The sequence below is a fragment of the Peromyscus leucopus genome, chromosome 2 (genome assembly GCF_004664715.2).
Source record: "Peromyscus leucopus breed LL Stock chromosome 2, UCI_PerLeu_2.1, whole genome shotgun sequence".
In the NCBI taxonomy this organism is placed as follows: Eukaryota; Metazoa; Chordata; class Mammalia; order Rodentia; family Cricetidae; genus Peromyscus; species Peromyscus leucopus.
Window position 1 is genome coordinate 68,193,272 of NC_051064.1, and position 25,739 is coordinate 68,219,010.

At 41.4% G+C, this 25,739-nt stretch overlaps 1 protein-coding gene across 6 annotated transcripts in view; it reads right to left on the minus strand.

Moving 5' to 3' along the window:
* Slc44a1 (solute carrier family 44 member 1) overlaps positions 1-25,739 on the minus strand; it is a 188,473-nt gene that overhangs the window by 111,228 nt on the left and 51,506 nt on the right. For all 6 annotated transcript variants that reach the window (XM_028857757.1, XM_028857758.2, XM_028857756.2 and 3 more), the window contains exon 3: positions 20,077-20,219. In XM_028857757.1, coding sequence (XP_028713590.1) covers positions 20,077-20,219 — 143 coding nt within the window. The remainder of the gene's footprint in view (positions 1-20,076; positions 20,220-25,739) is intronic.

Sequence of the window (25,739 nt, forward strand, 5' to 3'; positions counted from 1 at the left end):
TTTCTGCAGACTGTGTTGCCCTTACTGAATCACCAAAAGGAAAAACACAACAGCAAGGCAAGTCTCCTGCTAATGCTAAATATAGGCTGCAGAGAGCCTGAAGATCTCTACTCCACCCACAGTAAGTTCTGCCCAGAGAGACCTCTTGTTTCCTATGTGGAAGAAGGAAGGACTGCAGCAAGACAAGTCTAGGCATCTCACCAGGCTGGGTACCAAGTGCCCCAAGGAGGGCCATCTTACATAGTCCACAGAACTGTGGGAGCAGCACATCCAAATGAAGCTAACCCAGCTAGCTACAACACACACGTAACTAAAACATGTTTGGCCCCAGCATTGTGGAACAAAGCAATTAAGAGAGACATGTGGAGAACAGTGATGAACTGTAGATAGTGACCCAGGAGGTTGTACAATGTTTGCAACAGTCCCCCCTCCTCCCCAGAAGCACTTATATTGCTATACTTTGAGTATCTGTCCCTCAGAATTCCACGTCCAAAGGTGCAGATGTAGCGCCGTGGTATAGCACTTGCCTAGTGTGTATGTGAAGGTCCGATCCCCCTCAAGCAAAAAACGAAACCAACAATCAAATACCAATCAAACACCAAGTGAAATCTGTCACTGTGACAGCATTAGGAAGATGGAGCTTTAAGGGGTGACCAATGATCATGCACTGCTGTCATAAATGGATTAGTGCCAGCATCAGGGACAAAAGGGTGGAGGCAGGAAAGTGCTAATCTGAGGTCAACCTGAACTAGGTTGTGAGACCCTGCCCCCATACACACACCAAAAAAACCCCAATAGCTGAGGAGCGCCCAACTGGATCAGGCCCTCTGGATAAGTGAGACAGTTGATTAGCTTGAACTGTTTGGGAGGCCCCCAGGCAATGGGACCGGGACCTGTCCTTAGTGCATGAGCTGGCTTTTTGGAGCCTGGGGCCTATGCATAGGGACACTTTGCTCAGCCTGGGTGAAGGGAGAGAGGACTGGACCTGCCTGGACTGAATCTACCAGGCTGAGCTGAATCCCCAGGGGAGTCCTAGCCCTGGAGGAGGTGGGAATGGGGGGTGGGCTGGGGAGGGGGGCCAGGAGGAGGGAGGACAGGGGAATCCATGGCTGATATGTAAAATTAAATTAAATTATAAAATTAAAAAAAATTGTTTGCTCCTCAACCCTTCCATTCACGCCTTGTATATTTAAGTCATTTATCTGTTTTATTATCTGTCTCTACCACTAGAAATCAACTCTAGGAGAGCAAAGCTGGTTGACTATCTAATCCATTTCTATATCCTCAGTGCTTAAATAATGCCTGGAATGAGGAAGGAATGCCACAATCATTTACTGAATCACTAAATAGATGGTAATTGTGTGAATTTTGCCAGGTAGAAATGAGGTGGAAAGGAAGTAGGGAAGATGGAAACACTCTCAGATATTCAACATAAAAATTTTAAACACCTCCTCTGCCAGATGACAGGGTCAAGAGATTTAATTACAAACTTGCCAATACTAGTCAGGCTGGCATGTGACTCAGGCCTCTAATCCCAGTAGTTGGGAGGCTGAGGCAGAAGGTTTCAAGTTCAAGGCCAGCAGCCTAGGCTTCCTACAGAATTCAAAGCCAGCCAGGGCTATGCAGCAAGATCCTATCTCAGAAACTAAACCAAAACAACCACAAAAGAGATTACAACGTCTCCCTGACCAGATTTCATGGTACAGAGGACTAAAAGAGTTGCAGGCCACATAAATGCTGGGAAAGGGGGGGGGGGGGGGGGGCTGGATCAGACGGGTCTTTTTGAGAGGAGCTGGGAGGTATCTCGAGACGAGAGAAGCACAGGAACCAAGAATGAGTAAGAGGCAGCCAGGCGTCGAGGGAAGGAGGTGGGAGCAGAGGTCCAGCCACAGAGGGAAGAGCGTGGAAGAGGTCAGCATGGCCGATATGGACTGCAAAGGAAGATGCAAGGGCTAAGCAGGGACATGGCAGCTGGACCACGGGCCTTAAAGATATCCAAGAATCGGGACAGTTCGGAGTTCATCCTAAAGCTGGGGAACCACTGGGAGCTCCCTTGCTGTCATGTGGAAAATGAACAATGGGTGAGTTAGACAGGGTGGGGGTGGGGTGGGGAGGGAGGCTATAGGATGTGTATCAGGAAATGATGCCTTTGACTGGGGTGAGAATTTCAAAAGTACTCAGGAACAAGAAAGGAAATGTGGTAACATGATAAGGAGAAGAAGAGAAGAGCATTCATTCTGACCAGGATGTTTGGGCCATTAAGGTTTATAAACCTGTTCCAAAAAACAAACAAACAAACAAAAAAAAAAAAAAAAACAATGAGTGCTGGGCACTGTGGCCAATGCCAATAATCCCAGTACTCATGAGGGTGGAGTATGGAGAGCTTGAGAACAGTTTGAGTAACAGAGCAAGACAGTCTCCAAACACACAGACAAAGCGGGTACGCAGGAAGACACAGAGCACAGTGGGATAAACACCATGCTCACCTTTGGAAAGTCCCAGTTTGATGTTCTCGGCATATTTACATTACAAACAAAAACATGCAAATGGATAAGCCAGAAGCAAAGATCAATCCTCCTATGTAGCTAGAGTGTCTGCCTCCTCCTTACACGGGTACCAGAGAGGGAGAAAACGTGCTGGAGAGATGGTGCAGCCCTTATGAGCTTCCGAGAACCCGGGTTCAGTGCTCAGCACACACATGGTGATTCACAAACATCCTTAACTCCAGTTCCAAGGGATCTAATGACCTCTTCTGACCTCCACCGGCTATGCAGGCCGGCCATACACACACACACACACACACATCTAAGAAAATCTTTTAAAAAGGGAGGGGAAATAAACATTAGAATAAATCCAAGAGCCACTGATTCTATTTTGTGCAAAACTGAGATAAGAAAATAAATGAAACACTTTATAAAAATTTTTTTCATGAAAGCGACCAGAAAATGAGTTTACTACTTAGCAAAGCTAACTAGAACACTACAAAAGCCAAGTTCACTGCCTATACCAGTCAGAAGAAATAGTCTCAAATTCAACTTTTCAAGAAATCACACCAAAAAATGCCATATATCATGAGGCAATGGCAGAAGATTTTATTTTTATTTTTAATTTTACTTCCTTTTATTTTTCTTATGGTAACATGCCATAAAGTTCACTTTTTCAAAGTGTGTTCCACTTCCTTTTAAGACAGGGTTTCACTAAGTTGCTCCGGCTGGTCTCAAATTCCTTGGTCCAAGGATCCCCTTATTACCTAAGCTTTCTCAGTGCTGTGACTTTAGGTGGGGCCAGGGACTGTGACTATAGAACCAGGGACTGAGCCGGGTGGTGGTGATGCATGCCTTTAATCCTAGCACTCGGGAGGCAGAGCCAGGCGGATTTCTGTGAGTTCAAGGCCAGCCTGGACTACCAAGTGAGTTCCAGGAAAGGCGCAAAGCTACACAGAGAAACCCTGTCTCGAAAAACCAAAAAAAAAAAGAACCAGGGACTGACTATAGGACCAGGGACTGTGACTATAGGGAGGCCTAAGAGCTACTACATGTACCACTGTGTCTAGCTAGTTCAATGTTTTTTTTTAAGTATATATTATTGAATTGTTTATCACAAAAATCTAATTCTGAAATATTTTCATCCCTAAAGAACTCCCATATCTATTAGCTCAATTCTCTGTATTTCCTACCCCTACTTAGCATAAGTTCAAAGTTCAGTATGCTACAGTGTATGTTTCAATCTTTACTCCTATTATGGCCAATAATATTCCATCGTATGGATATAACACAATTTTGTATTCATCCATCACTTGATGCAAATTTGTGCCATTTTCCCCCTTTGGAAGCTATTATCACTCATATTGCTGTCAACATTCAGATGTGTATCTCTGTGCATCCATGTGTTTGCATTTCTTCTAGGCAGGTTTCGAGAAGTGGACTTCCTAGGTCATATGGTAACCATGATTGGCATTTTGAGCAATGGTCAGTGTTTACCAAGGCAGCTGTTCCATTTTAAACTCCTATTGCAAAATATGAGTCTCCAATTTCTCCAAACCCTTGTCCACATTTAAAAACGTGTATCAACTGATACATGAATAGCCAAACTGTGGTATATCTATACAAGAGAATGATTTTAAATTATCACTCTTGTAGTGGATGAAAAAGGAATAACTCTCTGTTCTGCTTTGTATTTCATTGGTAGCTAATGGTGTTCAATGTCTTTCACAAGCCTATTTATGCATATTGTCTTTCAGTTCTTTTGGAGAAACACCCCCTTGACTCTCTTGCCCATCACAGATTTCTATCCATTTGTACCAAAGACAGAATGATGAGGCAGACTCAGGTACTAAATCCTGTCACAACACTAAGAAAAAAAATTACAAGAAAAGAGTTAAATAATAAGGGTGAAAGAGGTCAAAAGATCAGTCAGGAGACAACAAAGGAGCAGAAAATTAGAGACAAACGATTCTAGAGCTGAAGAATGGACGGAGTGATAACAAAACAAAACACATGCACACTGGAAAGACGAGCTAGCGGCCAGAAAAAGGGGGCCTCAACTAGGTTGGGTTGACTTTATAGGTAGAGTAATTACAGGCAATGAAAAGACCAAGCTGTGACTCTGGAACTATGGGAGAGTAAATCCTAAAAGCCTCCACTGAGGAAAAATGGAAACACTTCCCAGGGCTAGGGTGAGAATCAACAGGGCAGGCTATGGTAACAAGCTTTGTAAGCAACATACATGGAGCATGGGCTAAAACAGCCATGCCTTCCCTTTGATTAAAAACAGAAGCAGCGACAACTTCCAGCATCTTTTGAAAGAGGATGATGATAATGAAGATCTCCAATGGCAATTAACACAATTCCAGGTACTGTGCTAAGGCTCCTCTGTCACCACATTTATTTAGTCAAAACACCACTGCATGTCCATACTACCAACAAAGCTTTCTGGGCCAAATATTACTGTTGCTATTTCCTACAGTGCAAACTCTTTAATTGCTTCTCCAATGATCTACCCTGAAAGATATCCTCAACTGCCTGAACAATTCAACTTACCATATAAAAACTGAAAATGCTGTTTCCATTGTATTGCTTTTAACTTTTTATTAGAGAATCAAAATTTTAATCGAACATGACAACCTTGATATTATTCAATTTCTTTATTGCTTCAACAATGTACAAATTATCCCCTCTCTTCAATGATGTACAATATTCACTTCAAAATATTTAATCCATCTGGAATTTAGTTTGTATGATACGACATTAAAATAGGTCTAAATGTAGCATCCTTTATATTACTATCCAACCCAGTATTTTTTTTTTTGTTAAATGATAGTTGCTTTCATAAGTTCTACTTCTTGAGCTCTAATATATGATTTCTATTCTGTTTCCATGACTATATGTACCTACATTTAGACAGTTCTTACAATATACCTTGGAACATGACATAGTCTAGAACATCAAACCGCCTCCCTTTGCCTCCCTAGAAAGAATATAACAATGGCAACTACAGCCTCATAATCTTAATAGAAATCCTCAGTCCCATGTCTCCTCTGGCCAGCACATTAATTTCCAACAGTTTATTGTTTTGCAGGGTGGAGATGAACTTAGGGCCTTGGACCTGCTAGGGAGCGTTCTACTACTGAGTCACACCTCCACCCTTTCAGTGCCAACATTTAAAAATCAGAGCTGGAGAGATGGCTCAGAGGTTAAGAACACTTGTTCTTGCTGAAGACCTGGGTTTAATTGACAGCATCCCCATGGCAGCTCACAATCATTTGTAACTCTGTTCAGGAGATCTAATACCTTATGACTTCTGTGGGTACCAGGCTCACATGTGTTACACAGACATACATGTAAGCAAAACATTTACATTCATACAATAAGATAAATCTAAAAAATATAAGATAAAAATCAGAAGATTGGCAAGCCTCATCTGCTCGCCTCATTCTTCTTTAACCTGTCAACGGGTATCTGGTCTCACTTGAAAACTGGGCTGGGGAGATGACTGGGCAGTTAAAGCCTTGTTTTAGAGGCAAGAGGACCAGAGTTCAGTGCTCAGATCCCTAGAACCCATGTAAATGTCTGGCAGGCATGCTGGGCTGCCTGTAATTCCACCCTTGGAAAGCAGAACAGGGAATTCCCAAAGTAAGCTGACTAATAACTCACTATATAGGTGAGTCTGGGTTCAACTGAGAACCTGTCTCAAAGAATAAGATGGAAGAAGATTCCCAACACCAACCTTGGAACTCCATGTACATACATGTGTATACACACACACACACACACACACACACAGGTGCGCGCCCCCCCAAGAACATGTATATACAGATACACACCACACATACACATGAAAAGAAAACAACTCTAATATCAAAGTCTCCTCTACCTACATTCTGTATCTCAGCTAGAGTCACACAAAACCCCAGTGTGTGGACTTCAAAGTACCCAGTATCTTTTATGGTTTTTCACCCAGTCTATTTAGGTCACTTATAGTGTTTGCCTGATCGCTTTTGGGTTTCTAACTTCTGATGAAGCCCACAAGTTTCTCTTTCTGTTTCCAAAGCTAGAAAATTCATAGCTCATTTGGTATTCAACTTCAGTAACTACAGTTAGCCTAGACATCTGGTCTACCTCTTCGACACATCCATTATGTAGCTCAATCTCTCCCTCTCATGTACCAGTCCACTGTCTTACAATATACATGCTCCTTTTAATTCTCTGAAATTATTTTGTAAACAAGAATAATTTTTAAAAGCATTCACCACTCGAGAAAAATTTTATCTGCTTTTTATTTTATGATTTATACCAACCAGGATTAATTCACTATCCCGTTGAGGTCTTAACTGGTACTGTATTAAGTCTATAAATTAACACTGGTTGTATTGTTGTATTTATTGCATTGAGACTACCCACTAGGAGGAGATTTTATTTTTATTATTGTTCTGCTTTCCTTCTATTAAAATATTATAATTCTCTGCACTTGGCAATTTATAAATATGCATGTGTATGTTCAGGTATAGAAAGATAGACTGGAAAAACAAGTATTATATTTTCAGAATAATAATGAAATAAATGACTGAATTCATTTAGGCATATGTTTTATAACCTGCAATTTAAGCATCTCGTTTACGGCATGTTGTGTTGCAGCTCCTCAACAGCCCATGTTGTAGCCTCTTGCCATTGGCAAACAGTATTATTTTTCTCTCTCATGGCATACACATACTCCATTTATCTCTTATACGATTTGCTATAACTAGTTATTTAGAACAATGGTATGCAAAGAAAGACAGCATCCTTGTTTGTTTGAGGTAAATTACTTCTATCTCTACATAACCTTGGTAGCTGCCCCTACAAGACTCCTTTTATAACTTAAAATAAATTGTCAACAAAAGGTGCCAAGGTAATTCAAGGGGAAAAGTAAGTCTTTTTGATAAATGCTGCTGGAACACTCACATCTTTCTTTATGGTAGGGGATCAGTCTCGACTATTTCTTCACACCATCTAAATTGTGTAAAATACAAAGCCGGGCAGTGGTGGTGCATACCTTTAATCCCAGCAGAAGCAGGCAGATCTCCATGAGTTCAAGGCCATCCTGGTCTACAGAGCCAGTTCCAGGACAGCCAAGGCTACACAAAAAACCAAAACATACAAACAAAACACACACACACACACACACACACACACACACACACACAGAGAGAGAGAGAGAGAGGCTAAATTTTTTTTTTTTTTTTTTTTTCGAGACAGGGTTTCTCTGTGTAACTTTGCGCCTTCTGGACACGGTAGCAGGTGGCTCGAACAGAGAGATCCAGGTCTGCTACGAGTGCTGGATAAAGGAGCACAGACGCAGCGAGAGAGACTAAATTTAAAGCTCTTAAATAAAGCATAGAAAAAAATTTTGTGACTTTGGGGTAAAGTAATAAATTCTTAGAACAGGAAATAGCACAGACTATGAAAAGATCATCAAAACTGAAACCTTTTCTCTTCAAGATATCATTAGGAGAGCTGGAAAGACGGCTCAATGGTAAGTGCTTGCCACACAAGTCTGAGGGTCTGAGATCAATCCCAGAACCATGTGAAAGCTCAGTGTGGTAAGACACTCATAATGCCAACACTGGGCAGAGACAGCAGGAGCTCTGGCCTTCACGGGCTACCCTAGTTTAATGGTGCTAGACCATATCTAAAAAAAAAAAAAAAGAAGCTGGAGGATCATGAGAAACACCACCTAAGACTGACCACTAGCCTAAACACACACACACACACACACACACACACACACACACACACACACACACTTTTCCGACAAAAACAAAAGGATAAAACATAGACTACAGAAAATATCACCAAAACATATACCCAACAAAAGTCTATCCAGAAAATAAAGGACTTGGATTGAGATTATGTCATTCTTGAAATTCTTCTATAAAACCAAATAGCTTTAAAAAATGTGAAAGGGACGCTGAAGAGATGGCTCAGTGGTTAAGAACAATGGCTGCTCTTCCAGGACCTGAGTTCAATTCCCAGCACCCACACGGCAACTCATAGCTGTCTATAACCTCAGTTTCAGGGGACACCCTCACAAGGACATACATGCAGGCAAAACACCAATGCTCATTTAAAAAAAAAATGTGAAACGTATAAGTACCTCACAAAAGATAGGTGAACAGCCCATCATGACTTTAAAAGATGTTCAGTGTCGCTGGTCATTGGGAATATGGGATTAAGAACAAGTGAAAAGACTGAAAAGTGACATGTGAATTACAACCATAAGACGAGGCACCATTATACACCCACTAAAATAGCTAAAAATAGACAATACAAAAAGCCATGAGGAGACAGAATAGTTAGAACCCTCACACTTTTCCTAACACAGATGCAAACAACAGTGTAACCACTTTGAAAAAGTGTGAGAACATCCAAATTCTAGCATCCACCAAGAATGCTGAAATATATGTTCTTACAAAATCATGTCCACATGTTTCCAAACTAGTGTCACTCATGGTAAGGGTATTTTTTAACTAAAACAAACAAACAAACAAACAAACAAAAAACGCTGAATAAGTAAAATATAATACAGTCGCACAATAAAATATTACTCAGCAATTTATAAAGAATTAAACTACTGGTATATTTACAAAATGTGAATGAATATTATATTAATAACATTTTTATGCTATGTTTAAAGAAAAAAGTCAAAAAACAATCCAGATATGGTGGTGCATGTATTTCAAAAACCTAACAAGGAAAAAAAAGAAGATGCAGACAAAACACTACGTATGGCATGTTTCCATGTCTAAGAATCCTATGAAAAAGGAAAATGGCACTGACCAAAAGTGGGTCAGTGGCTGCCTGGGTTCCCCAGGATGGGGCAAGGGCTGACGATAAAGGGGCACAAGGCTATTTTCTAGCATCAAGAGGTGTGGATCATTGTGGACAGTGCTTAACTGTACACTGTCACCAAAATTCTAAATGGGTATATTATTTTATTATATGTAAATTATACCTCAATAAAACCATAGTATAAAAAATATTTAAAATTCCTTCTTGAAAGTGCCCTTTGCAAAATCCAACTCAATCTAGACCACCAGTATGCAGGTAAGAATTTAACTTTATTCAGAGGGAGAGCTGAACTTTGCTCTTGGTTCCTGGGAGTTTCTCTCTACATCTAAGAGGAGTGTCTTTGTTTAACTGGGCCTTGGGTCATGGCACACAGTCTTACAACATGATTTATAATGAGGGACGATACTGTAGGAATAGTTTAGGGACTGATTATTCTAGAAAGACCAATATCACCGTGTAGACAAGGAGTTTGGGATCACATAGTATCCATTTGACTTGTGAGGCAGAGAGCTAATGACTAAGTCACCTATACAATACAGACACAATGAAATGTGCCAGGGTTCAAAGAGCTTCCTAGTCGTCCACACTCCGTATTTTACACATCAGTGCTATGATGTGCTCAACTCCACCTTGCTTCCCTCTCTCCCCAGATAAAAACAATGCACTCCTTTTGCTGGCCAACCCATATCCTTTATGTGGAATACACTGGATGCATGGCTGTAAAAGCTTTCAGTGACTTTTTTGAGTTCTTCTGGCAAATACCTGAGCCCAGGAGTCATTGCTGAGCTCTGAATCTACAACTGGCATCAGAGGTAAAGGTGGCCATGCGAAAACTTCATGCCTTTTAGCACCCCAGGTGCCCTCAACTCAAGACCCAGATACACTCACACCCACGGGCAGGAGCAAAACAATGTCTATGAAACTCCTAGTTCAAGTGGTTAATGATTCTCCCAAGTATGTTACAAAGGTCTCAGAAAAGCTTTTTAAAAATCTTTATGGTGCCAGGTTAACACAGAACCAACTCTAACAGAAAGAATTTAGACCAAGCATATGCACCAGCTGCCTAACTCAGATCTGGCAAGTGTGTACACTAGTCCTGCATTAAAGGAAACCAGTCACCCTGCCTTGCTGAGCTACATTCATGTGATCGCATTCTGTTAAGTAGCTTTCCACTTCCCTATTTAGAATCTGTAAACCATTCGGCTTGCATCTCCTGCATTCCCTGAAGATGAAGTACACAACGGATGTCCTTTGCAGACTACTATCAGTATTAGCCACAGCAAGTATTATGCTACGGGCAGAATCCCACTAGAAGTTACTTTTTTTTTATTTAAATTAAAGCTAAAAAGTAATGAGATCACAAAATATAACAAAAAGTACTTTCCAACTATGCCTCCATAAACTTCCTGTTTGAAAATTTAGATTTTACAACTTCTAATGGTTTCTATGAGAGAAAACAAGTTTGGGGAAATTGCATAAATGATACAGCAAGTTTCATTTTGATCCTGTGTTACCATTTCCAAATGCTGATGATGCTTGTGGGATACGAATCTACAAGTGCAGGTTCATTTGAGGTCTCTATCTAGGGTATTCTTTCTCATTTCATGCTAAACCAGAAGAGGCAGCAAGCTAATGTTGGCAACTAAAAGTATCTGATGGGAGACTGGGGTTGGTGATTTCTTTCCAAGCAAAGCAAAAATGCTCATGGCTGAGTACATATCACAGACCGAGAACAACATATCCACCCACTTAAAACTGTGGGAACAAGCAGGTGAGCAGCTGGCTGCTCTAAACAATCCCGTAGAACTCAAGCTGCAGTAAGATGAATCAAGGGACTATATCTCATGTTTTAGCTGCTTCAAGTCTTCACCCTGCATTAGCCTGGCCTGCAAGGACCCCACCTACCAAACTGGGGTTCCACATCTGACTAAACCTACCTAATTCCTAAGCCCTCCATCGCTGGTTGAGGCTCTTAGAACTAAGAAGCGGCCCCGAGGGAAGACTCATAATGGGAAGACCTTCACCCAGTGTCACCAGAGGAATGGCCTCATATACCACACATACAGGTATAGGATACTTCGGTTGATGCTAGGCACTGAAAACAACTCCTTGCATAGTAAGCAAGGAAAGAGGACCTCAGTCCTAAAGCCACATGGAACTGGCACTAAAATATGGTAGGAAGGTGGCTGACTGCCCAGATTGACAAGAAGGCACCGTAGCTCTGCCACGGCTTTGATTTCGGCCTTAGAAAAACCTGGGATCGAGAACCAGCTAAGGCCCAGACTTCCAGTTCATAGAACGCCATTGTTTTCAATCACTAGGTTGGAGCAATTAGTCGCAATAGCAATAAATAAACTAACACAATGGCACTTCTCGTCCTTCTATCCAAGTGCCCCACTTTCCTCTCTCTGCCAGGACAGCAGAGTCACAAGGTGTCAAAGGATGGCGCCGCTGCCATTGTTTACCCCTGCATTTGTCTTCCTCGCTACAAGATAAGCTCTTCAAGGACAGGAACTATGAATGTCTCTATTTTTAATTTAATGCACATAATACATATCATGTGTAAAAATAACTCAGAGAGAATAAAACCTATCCATTGATCAACAACAGCATCAATATTTCCATGTCATTCGATAACTGATTTCTACATTTGTCATATATTAATAAAATTAGCCTCTACATATCATTCCATAACTTATTTTCCTCTTAATAACGGACACAGGCATCCAATGTCAATAGATATGCTACTACAGCGTCACTTACTGGGTCTACTGGGTGGCAGACCTGTTCTCCCATTGCACGCTCCTGAGCCCTCAAACTTCTCTGGTAACACCATTTCCTCCAGTATTGGTGACTGCGTGATTTTTATGAAGGTCTACCTTTTTCTTTTTACCTGATTATAACTTCCATGAGGTAAGAAATTATATCTTTATCTCATGAGTATATGTACAGTTTCGACCCTCAGATTTAGACTCCAAACCAGAGAAAATGACCACAGAAAGGAGCGCAGCACTGAAAACTGAATTTAAGTCAAAACTCTCCCTTCTTCAGCCATTTAGGCCTCTTTCTATTTTACTGTCACTAGAAGTGGCCTGTAACTCACAACTGACTTTCAGTGAACGCATGCTAAGGGCCAAATAAAATCACTAGAATTTTCATGTTTGTTAAAGCAGGAAACGCCTTTAAAGCAATTTAAGTTCTTTTTTTTACACAGAGAAATCTTTGTTGTTTATGTATTTTACGTATATGGATGTTTTGTCTGTGTGTACAGAAGACGGCACTGGATCCCATGGGACTACAGGTATAGATGGTTGTAAGCTGCCATGTGGGTGCTGGGAATTGAGCTCAGGACCTCTGGGATAGCAGCCTGTGTGCTTAACTTCTGAGCCATTTCTCCAGTCCCAAAGGAAAAAATGATAGTATTTTGGGTCTCTCTACATAGCTGTGGCTGACCTGGAACTCACTCTGTAGACAAGGCTGGTCTGGAACTGACAGAGATCCACCTGCCTCTGTCACCCAAGTCCTGGGATTAAAGGCATGTGCCACCACCACCCAGTCAGAATTTTCAAGAGAGGTAAATGATAGCCTCTGAGCACACAGCAGTAAGAAGAGAAGTCTGGCCAGAGCATGAAGAGCTGTGTTTAGCCCATAGGAACCTAAAAACAAGCATTTTAGCAAACTTTACCTGTACTTTTCTTTCTTTTTCACACAGGGCCAAGGATTTTCAGTTAACAATATTTGAAAACCCTTTTTAATATTTCCCAGAGTGATGTTAAGTTACACTGGCAAAACAGCATACAACTGGAATCCCAGCAACCGAGGGGCCGAGGCAGAAGCACTGTTTGAGGTCAGCTGGCCTACAGAGCAAGACTTGGCCTCAAAAAAGAGAGATGAGATTAAAAAAAAAAATAACAACAACAACAACCAAAACATTACTAAAGAAAAACGTCTGGAAAGCAGAAGGCTGTGTGACACGGTACGAGCCCAGAGAGCTTGGCAATCACCTGAACACACTCTACACAGCCGTACAGTGTCACTACTAACTCCCCGCATCTGCCTTATACAAGCTCATGCGCTGAGTAGGAATGTGGGGTGGATGAGACAGAATGGCTAACCACTAAGGCCAATCAGTGGCCATTAACATCCTAAAAAAACTCAACATTTCTCCAAAATAAAACCAGTGCTCATGAAATAATTATCTTATTTAAGAGCTATATGGTAGGTGTGCTTCTACAACTATTAAAAACATATCAATAGTAAAACAAAAATCTAACTATGAGAACAATGTAGTTCGTCATCACAGTTCACATTCTACTAACAGAAAAAGAAATTTGCAATTGCTCTCAAATTATTTAAAGCCTTATAGACTTGGTCTCTTTCAAGGACTCTGTGGTTATGATTTCATATAAGCTGCTTCTCTCCAGGTCCCCCAACAGCTGTTTTCAGTTTAAATGTTGAGAGGACTCTCTGGAATGAAAAAGGTACAGGCCTAGAATCACTGTACAGCTCACAGGAGGAAGTGCATGCAGAAGGGGGGGAGCACTAGATGGAGGGGGAGCAGAGCACTAGCCTGCTCTCAGAGTGGGTGCTCAGAGCCATGGCCTCTGCACCTGTCTGCTTACCCAAACACAGATCCCCCCAAAAAAATTAGAGGAAAAAAAATGCACCTGTCATATTCAGAATTATTTTTTATTTTTATTTTTCTTCCTTTTTTTTTTTTTTTGAGACAGCGTTTCTCTGTGTGGTTTTGGTGCCTGTCTGGATCTCGCTCTGTATACCAGGCTGGCCTCAAACTCACAGAGATCTGCCTGGTTCCGCCTCCCAAGTGTTGGGATTAAAGGTGTGTGCCTCTGCCACCCAGCCAAAATTATTTTTCTTAATATTCTCTAAACAATACAGTGTAACAGCTCTTTACTCAGTATTAGATATTATAAATAATTTAGAGATAGTTAAGTATACAGAAGGACATGCATAGGTTATAAGCAAAATACTCTGCCATTTATGAGGAATGTAAGCAGCAACTGATTTTGGTATTTGCAAGTGTGTGTTTACAGATCATTTCCATGGGGACACAGAGGAGTATTTTCACATGTCTCCATCAAGTCACTCATGTTTCTTAGATGTCAGGTTCTATAATAATAAAGGGACTCAATGATCTTGAGGTCCCAGTGAGCACAGATGTGGCAAGCTGCTACTTTACAGTGAGAATAAGTACAATTAAGAGAAGATAAATTCACCACATTCTGGTTGTTTTCACTCCATTTCCTTGAAAATTATGCAAAAAAAAAATCAAAGAAGACACCAAATAAGATGTTCCCCCATAGACCACTCACCCACAAACACTATTCTCCTCCTTAGACCTCTAATTCCTTGCACCCTTTTAACACAGATATCTCAAATCTGAGAGGCGTTTTAGGGCACATAACTGGGACTTTAAATAGCTGCTACAGAGAAAATGCCAAGAAATGAAGAAAACTAGATTTATAGGAAAACACATGTTTAGAACCGATAAAAGAAATCAATACTGGTAAGTAAGATACACTGGAGAAATTTCTTAGCATAACAAAGAAAGTTGACACTGAGCAAGATTGTGTGCAGGAAGGAGGGCAAAGCTCTCATGACAGAATACCTCAATCAGAACAACTCAGAACATGCCCTCCCCTACACTAAGAGCCGCTGCCCCCTTGTCATACCCTCTCCTCTGGGCACCCAGGAAGTGGTTGTGGAAATGCCAAGCCCTCCCTACTACCTTAAGCCTCCTCTCAGAGGCCAACGAAGAGAGACCCCTTGTCTCAGCACATTATCCTGAACTAATTCAGGCATCTGAACATAAGCTGACACATCTCTGCTCTGCCCACACTGACGTGCACGATATGGGGCACCTTCACCCCAACACTCCTGTTTTCAGATGTTCCTGTTCCCAGCATGTATCCCACCATCATGCCATGACATTGACCTTTTGGCCACCTCCAGAGTGCTAAGCAATAGAGCAGCCTCTGAGACTAATAAACCCTTCTCTTTACAATAACAATAGCAGTAACTTTTACATACATTCCAAGGATGCTTATACATTATAGATCCAAAAGTTACCAGCCAAATTAGAATGGCAGAAGAGATTTATTTTTGGAGCTGCCAATCAGTTCACCACCCACTCCCTACAATCAAAAGTCTGGCTCTAAGCCCAACCCATGGTGTGTGTAGCATCATCACCATAGCTCAGCTAAAAAGTAAGTCACTCTCCATTCACAAGTATGTGGCAGGCTGGTATTAGATAAATGACCTCACATATTTTAGAACTCTCTGACTCTATAACAAATGAGCTTATCTGAGGTGACCCAGACTTAGACCCTTATCTGATTTTGCTTCTATGCAGGAAAGTCTTACATTGCTCAAGCAGTCAACTCAGAAATGAATTTAATGTTATCTGAAGTTGAGGCTTTCCTGTTCAGCATAAACACTGACCCGCAGCTCCCTCTGCAACATTGTTACTCCAACAAATACACTATCAGGCGCAAAGTGCTACTGAGAGGGAGAAACACACTGTAATTTAGAAGAGTCAACAAATAGGACTTTTCTTTACTAGTAAGAAAATTCTTACAGCCATCTTGGCATCTTAAACATTTGGTTAAAATGAGACAGAGCTGATCCCTTCTCCTCTCTCCCTCCCTTCTTTACTTTCCTCCTTCTGTGATAGTTACAATTAAATTAACCCTCATCAAGGAACAGGAGTACTCAAATCTGAGGGCTACAAAAATCACGTTGCTTCCTGGAAGACAGAGTGTGGCAGTGCAAAACAGAGTCCAAGACCCTGACTCTTTTGTTGATGTCCTTATGCAATTCTTTCTTCCTTGAGTTTGAGTGAGACCTGAAATCTGTGCCTTACCAGCAAAAATATGGCAAAGATGACGTACACCACTTCCACAATTCCAGCAAATACAGGTGTAATTTTCATATGGCTAGCAGACTTTCTTTCATGACATTACTTCCATAACTATACTACATAGAGGTGTAAATTCCATTGTTCTAGAAGATTGTCTAAACGCTTTTCTATTGGTTCTGATGGAGGAAACTGTCACCCCCCACAATCTACATCTAGACTTCTGAACCTATAGACACTGACATGACAAATGTGTCTTGCTTTAAGCCACTAAGTTTACAATAATATTGTTACCTAGCAACCAATAATTAACAGACACATGAGAAACACAATATAATTAGAGAGGAAATTGAAGGCAACAGAATAACAAGTATGAGAAGAAAGTTCAGGCAATCACAGTAAAGGGATGCTTTCTACAGGGCAGGGTTATTTTGGAACACTTCATAAAAAGGTCAGCTGTGAGCCCTGATGTAAGTGTTTCAAAGGTTCAGATAAGCAGACAGGCAGAAGGAATAGCACAAAAGTGGAATCAATCAACTGCCACAGACAGTAATACCACCACACTGAGGAACAGTGGGAGAGGACTGGGTAGGTGAAATGGGTCCAGATCTCAAAAGGCCTGCAAGGTCAAGGGTTGAGTGGGCTCATCTTTGATACTATAGACCACAGCAGGAAGGCAAAGGCTCTTGAAGAGGAAAATGGCAAAATAAAAGCCCTATTTTCAAGAACTTAATCCTATCACAGCATAAAGGATGGAGCTGATTACAGATAAGAAGACCAAGAATAGATATGCTAAGCACAATAGTCTTCATGAGAGGCTAACAAGTGGGGGAGGGGCTTCACTCACATTAATAACCAAAGACATGCAAATTAAAACTATAAAGCACTATTCTGTGATTTATCAAATTAGTAAAGAATAAAAACTAATAATACTAGCAAAGATAAAGCAATATCGGACACTGTTGGTGGGAACGTAAATGCCAACAGTCTTTATGGAAAGCCATTCAGCAATATGCATTAATAATCTTAAGATATTCAGACCCTCAAACTCGGTAATTCACTCCTTAGAGTGAATTCATTTACTCATTCAGCAAGCGTTGACTGGATTGCCTACTTCATTCCTGACACAGGGCTGGCCTCTAAGGATTCAACGCTGGAAAGAGCAGGCCTTACTGCCTCCCCAGCATTTAGGAGAGACACTCCTTTAACAAATCATCAAAAAACTCGTGTAATTATTTATATTACAGGCCACAAGGAGAGTGTGCTTTCAAATGGTTATTTTAAATTGTGATAGGTGCATTTTCCATTCAGTAGGTAGAATGTCAGTCTCACAGTTGAACTTGTGAAGCCAACGGCGACTTCTCTGAAAAGTGACCTTTCTGCTGAGAGAGACGAAGGATGAGTAGAATTTAGCTACATGAAAAACGGAAAGAAAAGGGATTCCGTAACAGAAGAGGCAATACTCATGAAAGGATTTTAGAGGATTTGTTGTTGTTGCATTATTCAACAAATGGATATGATGGCCAAATAAGGAGCGGGTACTGTGATAAGGAAGGCCTTGAGACGGAGGTTAGGAGAAAGCAATCACGGTGTCGGCATACACCACAGGTAGAAGAACACTGCATCAACCAAGGAAGGAGCGACATGACCACAGACAAAGGTGGCCGAGACACGAGGCAGGAAGAGGGTGGAATAAAGCTAATCCAGACGAGGAACGCCACCTGCTTGTCACAAGTTCAAATATTCAGACTTACCTGAAAACGGACATCCGAAATCCTACCAGCCATGAAAATCATTACCATCTATAGACAGAAATATTTGGCTGGATGACACTGAAAATGTGCAGAGGAGATGAAGTAGGGTTAAAAATACCGAAGTGGGTATGGTGGCACACACCTTCAAATAGCAGCACTGGGGAGGATAAGGCAGGAGGATCTCTGTGATTTCGAGGCCAGCCTGGTCTACATAGAGAGTTTCAGACCAGCCAGGGCTACACAGTGAGACCCTGTCTAACAAAAAAAAGGGGGGGGGCATAAAAATACATGTTAAATACGTGTATATGAGTTAAGAAAGAACTACTTGGAGGAAACCATTTTCCCTACAGTTAAAGATGAATGGCTTTTGACTCTGCTAAATATTCAGAGAAAGTTACTCTTCTCAGAATAATATATAATTTCTATTTGCCAGAGACCAAAGTGTATATTTAAAAAGTCAGAAGGTTTGGAATCTGCCTAACCTCAACTCCCCCACCCCACCCCACCCCACTCCCACCCCCACCCCCCCGCCACCGCCCAAGCCTGATGAACAGCACAGGGTTAAACGTGGAGAGTGGTACCTGCGTGTCTTAGCGTAAGTACATGTTCAGAGTCACTGGCATACTGGCATGTCACGGAGGGAGCCATGAGCACCCTCTCCTTCCTGGGCCCTCAGTTGATAGTATCATAAACTTGGTCCATTTTAACAGCACTGAGGATTTTAAGGACATCTTATGACACAGGTGCTGTCTTAGATATTAAACAATTGATGCTTCTACATGTCCAAAATTATTTCAAAATAAAAAATCAACAAAAAAGATGGAGGTACTCTCAGTATAAAAACTGACCCAAGGTCCAAAATGTGTGTTAATTTCACAAGGCAATTATAAAAAAGCATAAATGAATCTGTTTTCTCAACTGCTAAGACTCAGTTCCCAGTCCTCTCAAGGGATGCAGGATGCCAGTGCACTTCAGGAAAGATGCTCACAGACTGCACTGGAGCCTCTGCTACCCAACAACCAGCTTCTCAGCCTAGCCTAGGCTAAGCCCTTGTTCCTCCTGCTTCCTCGGGTGGTAAATGCTTGTCAACTACGAGACACTACATACATATTCATTGCTGTTACTTAAGGCTTTGTTTATTTGACCTGTATGATCTCTTCCTCATTAGAAGGAAACCTTCTTTAAGAAAGGATAGCTATTCAGAGTTCTTCAAATTTGTGAAATTATCAAATTCACCTTATACAGAGGGGCCAAGAGTTAGCCAACAGATTCATACAATAAGTTGTTACAAATTCTCCTCATGACAGATGCTTAATACAAACTCAAAATGTTTTGATCTGACTTTTTCTATAAAGTATATTAGACTAATTAGCTTTGTTATCTTGTGATTAATTTTACTAATTCTGAAGACCTGGTTTGACTTGAAATAACATAATGAAGTTTGATGGTATATACACTCACAGCCTGAAAAAAAATCATACAGTAATCATACATATAATGTGCTTACTGGATGAAATGTATTTTCCTCACTGACAATAGAAAGAAATAATAGCTCTTGAAGAAAAAGGACAATTAAAGTCAGGCGTTTCAGGAAATCCTAAAGATGAACAGTAAGAATCCATAGCAAATTTTACAGTCTGTCAAAGAAGATGTAGCTTTTATGGACTGGAAAGGCTTATATACTTATAAATAATGCATCACCAAGTATTACTTTGTAACTTAAGGCTTTGATATACATTTTCATCTGACTGTCTTCCATTAAGTATAACCTTAATGAGGAAAATATTACCTTACTTTCTGGATGAAGGGGTAGAACATAACCTAAAGGCTTATCATGGGAAGACAGATCACAAGAGGGACCCTTTCAAACAAGGCTTTCTTTATCCACTAAAACTTCAAGGTGGCCCATTTAACAAGGCAGTTGATTTTGTTTCCTGGAGAATATATTTGCTAAATGAAAGCAGAAGTGATTAAATACCCCATCCAAACAACAACAACAAAAAAACTTTTACAAAAAGTTAATAAAATATCCCACAGATATTTAAGGTAGAAAGAAAAGCATGCCTCCTGTGCTTCCCTCCAAGTTTCCAGACCGTTCATCATGCAAGAGTCTACTCACTTCCGATGGGTGTGGTCCAGGCCACTGTTTGGTATTGCTTCCAGCTTTGCATTTCTCTGCCCACAGATATTTCCATAGCTGTCGTATCCTGACACTAGTCTGGCTGCTGCACCTGTTGCTACTGAAAAGCCACAAATACATCCCTAGGAAAGAAACAGAAAGAAACACACACAAATAAACCATTTCAATAGCGACAGTCACTACTTCATATGATAATGAGTTTCTTTTGTCTGCCGAAGGGAACAAAGAGCTATATTTCCTTATAGCAAACACTATTACACTGTTGCCCTTGTCTGCATAGGAACAGCATGAAGAAGTCCACAGGAAAATATCATTTGCTACAGGAACAGAACACATCCCAGCCTTCCACATATTAGGATCACCTTTGCATTTTGTGACATGCAACACCTTTGCATTTTGTGGTGATGCTTCCATACTGAACACCTGCACTGAGCCAGGCTGCATGCAGGGTATTTATCAAGCGTTCGCTAATTCTCCTGAGGAGGAAACTAAGGCCTGGAGAGGTTAAATAAGTCACCCAAGGCCACAAAAGCTAGGAAAGACCAGAACGCAGAACCAAAGCCAGCTGTCGTCATTCGTTACTTTTACTTGGTCATAAAGGAGTTCTATTAAATGAACAACGAAGGATAAAAGGGGCTTAAAATCCAGACAGCAACAGTGAGTGAGGTTTGACTCATCACTTCACACAATCTTCCTGCAACAAAGCCGTGTAAGAGCCAAGACTTACATCATGAAGCTCACTCTTGATACTGGAGAGTGGAGGGAGGGGGAGGAACTGGCTTCATGCACTGCAAAAGTCACTTATTTCATGGGGATATGCTTCACCCTGGTCCCAAGGGCAAATAGTAGACACTGGGGACCACATCATGCTTGCTGAGTCAGACCCGGGCTGATCACAACAGAGCAAGGGAAACCTCACCCCACCACAGCAGGACAGGCATAATAAGAACAGGAAGTAGTAAGATCAGGGATGGCTGACATGTTGGCTGGCGAGGGGCGGGGCAAGCCGGTTATGGGGAGGACTCGTTTCTGCTCTCTTTAGTCAAGTTATGGAGGTAGAGGCAGTCACCAGCAAGTCTTATCTCAATGGCACTGCTGGATCTCAGGCTGCAGAGGTACATCCTCCAGTCTCAAGCAATTCCTCAGAGAAAAGCATTCTCCCCTTTACCTACTTCTCCCCTTTACATACCTAAAAAGCCTAACCACCTAAAAAGTTTTTTCTCGATTGCTCTTCTGACTTTCACCGCAGAGATAATGAGAGATGAGAGCACAGCTCTATTTAGTAGAAACTTCTAAAACCACGCTCTACGAGAGAGTGGACTGAGAACAGAAGCCACGACCAATTTTCTAGTCTCTGCTCCAATCAACTTCCTACTTCAATTTACTTACCTGACAAATGGACATAAAGAGTATATAGCTCCTCGAGCTGCGGTAAGGATGAAATGGCACAATAGTGAGAGCTTAATAAATAGCTCATATATTGATATTAGAAACTAGGGCATGTATTAGAGGAAGACTGTGGGCTTTGGAGTCATATAAACGTGTATTATCAATGGGACACTGATGATTCCATTTTCTACGTGTATGACTCTGGTCAAATTTACTCAATCCTCCTGCCTCAGTTTATCCATCTACTAACTGGGATTAAAATCACTTAACCCAAAGGCCGTCAGGAGATGTACTAGAGACAATACATGTGACGTGTGTGTCTTGGTAAGTACTAGCATCTCATTCCCTCAGATCCACAGCTGAGTGGCCAACACTGGTGACAGGCGTGGCTGACCAGCAGTCTCTCACTTTTACTCCCCAATTGCCCGTTCCCTCTCCCCTCAACACTGAAGAATGCTAAGTCCCACCCCTGGACTTAACCAATACTAAGACATGAAAAAACTACTCTTGCATACACATATTCAAATGAGCACACCCTGTTAATCCTATGTTTCAATTCTAAATCAGGAAACCACATGCTGAGCAGAATCCAGGAGGAAGGGTAAATACAGAGGCCACAATGGAGAATTTTTCTATCAGTAGGATCCAAAATGTCTCCCCTAAATCTCTATATTAAAAGCTTTAGTCCCCAACCTATGAGCCTATGACGTGACTAGGTTGTGATGGATCTGTAACAAGTGAGCCTGTCATGTCTTCAGGTTATACGGTGTCTGTGTGGGGACTGTCGAGCCCTGGCTGCTGCTTCATAATCTCTTTCCCTGTCAGGGCATGAAGTGAGTGACTATTCCATGTTCTATTCCATGTTCCTACCACAAGGAACCAACCACAGGCCCCAAAGCAGCAGGACTAACCAATCATGGACTAAAAACTCCAAAATAAACCTTTTCACTTTAGAAGGTGACTGTGTCAAGTACTTGTGATAGTAATAGAAGGGTACCAAGAAAGATCATGGGGTAACAAAGGGAATAAATGCTTAGTAGGTGGACTCACCCTATCATTTATTAGCTGGGTGCCTCTGATCCAGCTACCATGTTACACTCTGCTCTCCTCATCTCTAACACCGAGCACGTCCATCCCTCAGCATAATGATGAGAGCTAAAGGAGATAACACAGATCCAATCCCTGGCCAAGTGTCTGCTACCTGGCAGGTGATCAATACACAGGAGCCCTTCGTAGTAAATCTGAATGGTGAAGTCAGCCTGCAGGTGCTGACATCAGTACCAAGAAGTGACAAAATTCCTTTTGTTCCCTATGTCAGAACAAACAAAATCTGGCGGGTTAGGGGGCAATGAGTAAAAATGCTGGTAATTTTGTCATTACACAAAAATACTTTCGGATCACAATTAACTTCTTTACCAGTCTGGAGCAGCAAAATGGTTAGTTAAAAGGTTATGTTCTTCTTTCACTATTTATAGGATTTTTTTTTCAACATTTGATAGGAATGTTGTTACAGATTCCTTTAAATGGTTTCTGATTTCCCTTCCTGACTCTTTTTAACAGTACTGTTCCACACAATGGGTTCCTCCTCTTCACTGTAAGACACCTCACATCCCTTGGGGGCGTGGCAGGGTATAAATTATAAGTGTTACATATATAAGCCAAAATGGTACACTGCCATATTTTCACATAGGTCATTTAAAGTGTTTAGAAGCTTCCAGAAGCACTAGAGCAGAGTATGAGAAGCTGCAAGGGTGGGGTGGGGTAAGGGGTGGGTAGCAAGTTACTAAGGGGTAAGAAACAATGACTATTACCCTAGGGACTTCCCACTTGGTACGAGCACTGATGTTGCAGAACAAGGCCAAATCTAATTAAAATTCTAATCTCTTAAAAAAAAAAAACACTAAAATCCAAATGCAGGCAACAATATAGTTTCAGAAGAGGAAAGAAAAATACAGTATATGAAATTAAAACAGGGTGGGAGAGACTTTCCAAAATACATTCAATACTCAAATGGCTTTCCAAAAAGAGGAGGGAAAAGGTGCCCAGCAGAAGGAAATCACACCACAGGAGTGAATGTTTCAGATGAGGAAAGCCTTTGTCGCTGTGGAGCAAGACACAATCACTATTACTAAGTAAGGTAGCCATGGTGAAAATATTAGGATGATGGAGTTACTGAAGGGTTTGGGAGACCACTACTGCGTGAGAGGGAAGAGGCACAGACAGATCCCTCACAAAACTAGGTGACTAAAAGCAGATAAAGGTACAGAGCTGAGGGATGGGGGGTCACTGACAAGACCTAGCTACTAATTATACATCATTGAAATAGGAGGACAACTTGCAAATAAGAAACTACGCTGCAACCTCCTGTTATAAAGGGCTAACGTTACTTAAATAAGAATTTTTCTTAGTCTTGTGCACCATCGGGCTACACTTTTCTGTCATGTGCATGTTTGATTTTCACACCTAAATTTTAACTAGGCAACCGAGCAGAGCAGATGGTCTTCACTAGGTGTGGGGGTGGGGGTCCAACAAAAAACTGCGGTAAGTAGGAGGAGGATGTGAATATGCCAAAAATGCTGCAAAAATAGGAAGTGGGGGTAATATGCCAAAAATGCTGCAAAAATAGGAAGTGGGGGTAACGAGTGATGGCATGGCTGTGTCCCAGCAGTGCATGGCGACACCCCCCTCCCCCAGCCCTTTCTCAGACACCAACACATCATACGCGGCTATCCGTGCCGGGGTCAATCTCCCCAGTAAGACATTTTTAAAGCAGTGGGTGGGGTAATACTTGGTTCTCTTGCTCCTCTTCTGAGGTCCTGAGCCTAGGAAGGATGTTGGGATCTAGCAGAAAATCAGAATGGAAGGCCCGGGCACAGAGGCATACTTATGCAAACAAAGCTTTTGTCGGTACATCAAATCTGCGGCTTCCTTTAAAGTTTAATAGGATGCATTGCTCTAAAGGGAAGAAAAAAATGTTTGACGAGTCCAGGAAACTTCCACTCAATAAGCATTTTTTTAGTATATGCAGAGGCAAAGCTTTGCATAAAAGAACTAGAATGTTCTTAAAAGAAAAAAACCAAAAACCAAAAACAAAAACAGTGGGGCACAAGGGAGCAAAATCCAAATCTGAGACTCAGTTTCACAAACAGTTGGAGACAGACAAACAGATAGAAAGAAAAGAAAAGAGCCACAAAACCAGATAAGGAACTCAGAGAACTGATCCAGGCTTTGGCACTAATATGCCTAAGGAGTGGAATTCTCCAGCCTTTGTCCTTACTAGTGTAAAAGACTGAACTAAAGTACCCCCAAGTTCTTCCACACCCCGAATCCTACAGAAAAACAGAGAACAACAACAACAACCACAAAAAAACCAACAACCTTTAAGGGTTTTTGCAGGGAGAATATAATACATTTGGTTAAATACAGTGGTGGTGGGGGGGGGGGGAAAGCAGATTAAAAACAAATGTAGCCTTTAGTCCCAGAACTTGGGAGGCAGAGGCAGGCGGATCTCTGTGAATTCAAGGCCAGCCTGGTCTACAAAACGAGTTCCAGGACAGCCAGGACTACAGAGAGAAACCCTGTCTTGAAATGCCAAAAAACAAAACAAAACAAAACAAAAAACAAAAAATAGCAACAACAGAAACAAAATGTATTTAACTAAACTGTATACTTTAAAATTGTTAAAGTGGTATTGGGCATGGCAGCGCAGGCCTGTAGTCTCAGGTCTCAGCACTCAGGAAGTTGAGGCAGGAGGATTGTGAGAGCAAGGCCAGCCTAAACTACATAGTAGATCTTGTTTTTTTAAAAAAAAAAAAAATGGTAAATGATATGCTATATACCTTTTTACCACTATTGTTAAAAAGAATGGAAAAGAAAATGGACTTAAAAACTGGGTAGTTACCTGGGCCAAAACCTCCAGGTAATTTTCGCAAGCTATTCTCTTTATTTTATGATCCTGGTGAAGAACAGACCGTCAAATAGGTAACTTAGCACTCACTGAATCTCTCCCCTTATGCCGCATGTTCACCTGCTGCAGTTAATGAGGTAGAGACAAGCATGCCCTGGAAAGTACATGCTATAGAATTAAAAAGGTCTTTGGGAGCAGTCTAAGGGGACCCCTGCACAGGAGCTCCTGAATCCAGCTCAGACCCTGACCTGTCTCCAAAATTCAACCTTGCATTCCCACTGGTGTTTGTTATTCTTCCCAAAGTCTCCAGGTCCCAAAGCCATGCTCTCTTTCCACACTGCCCCAG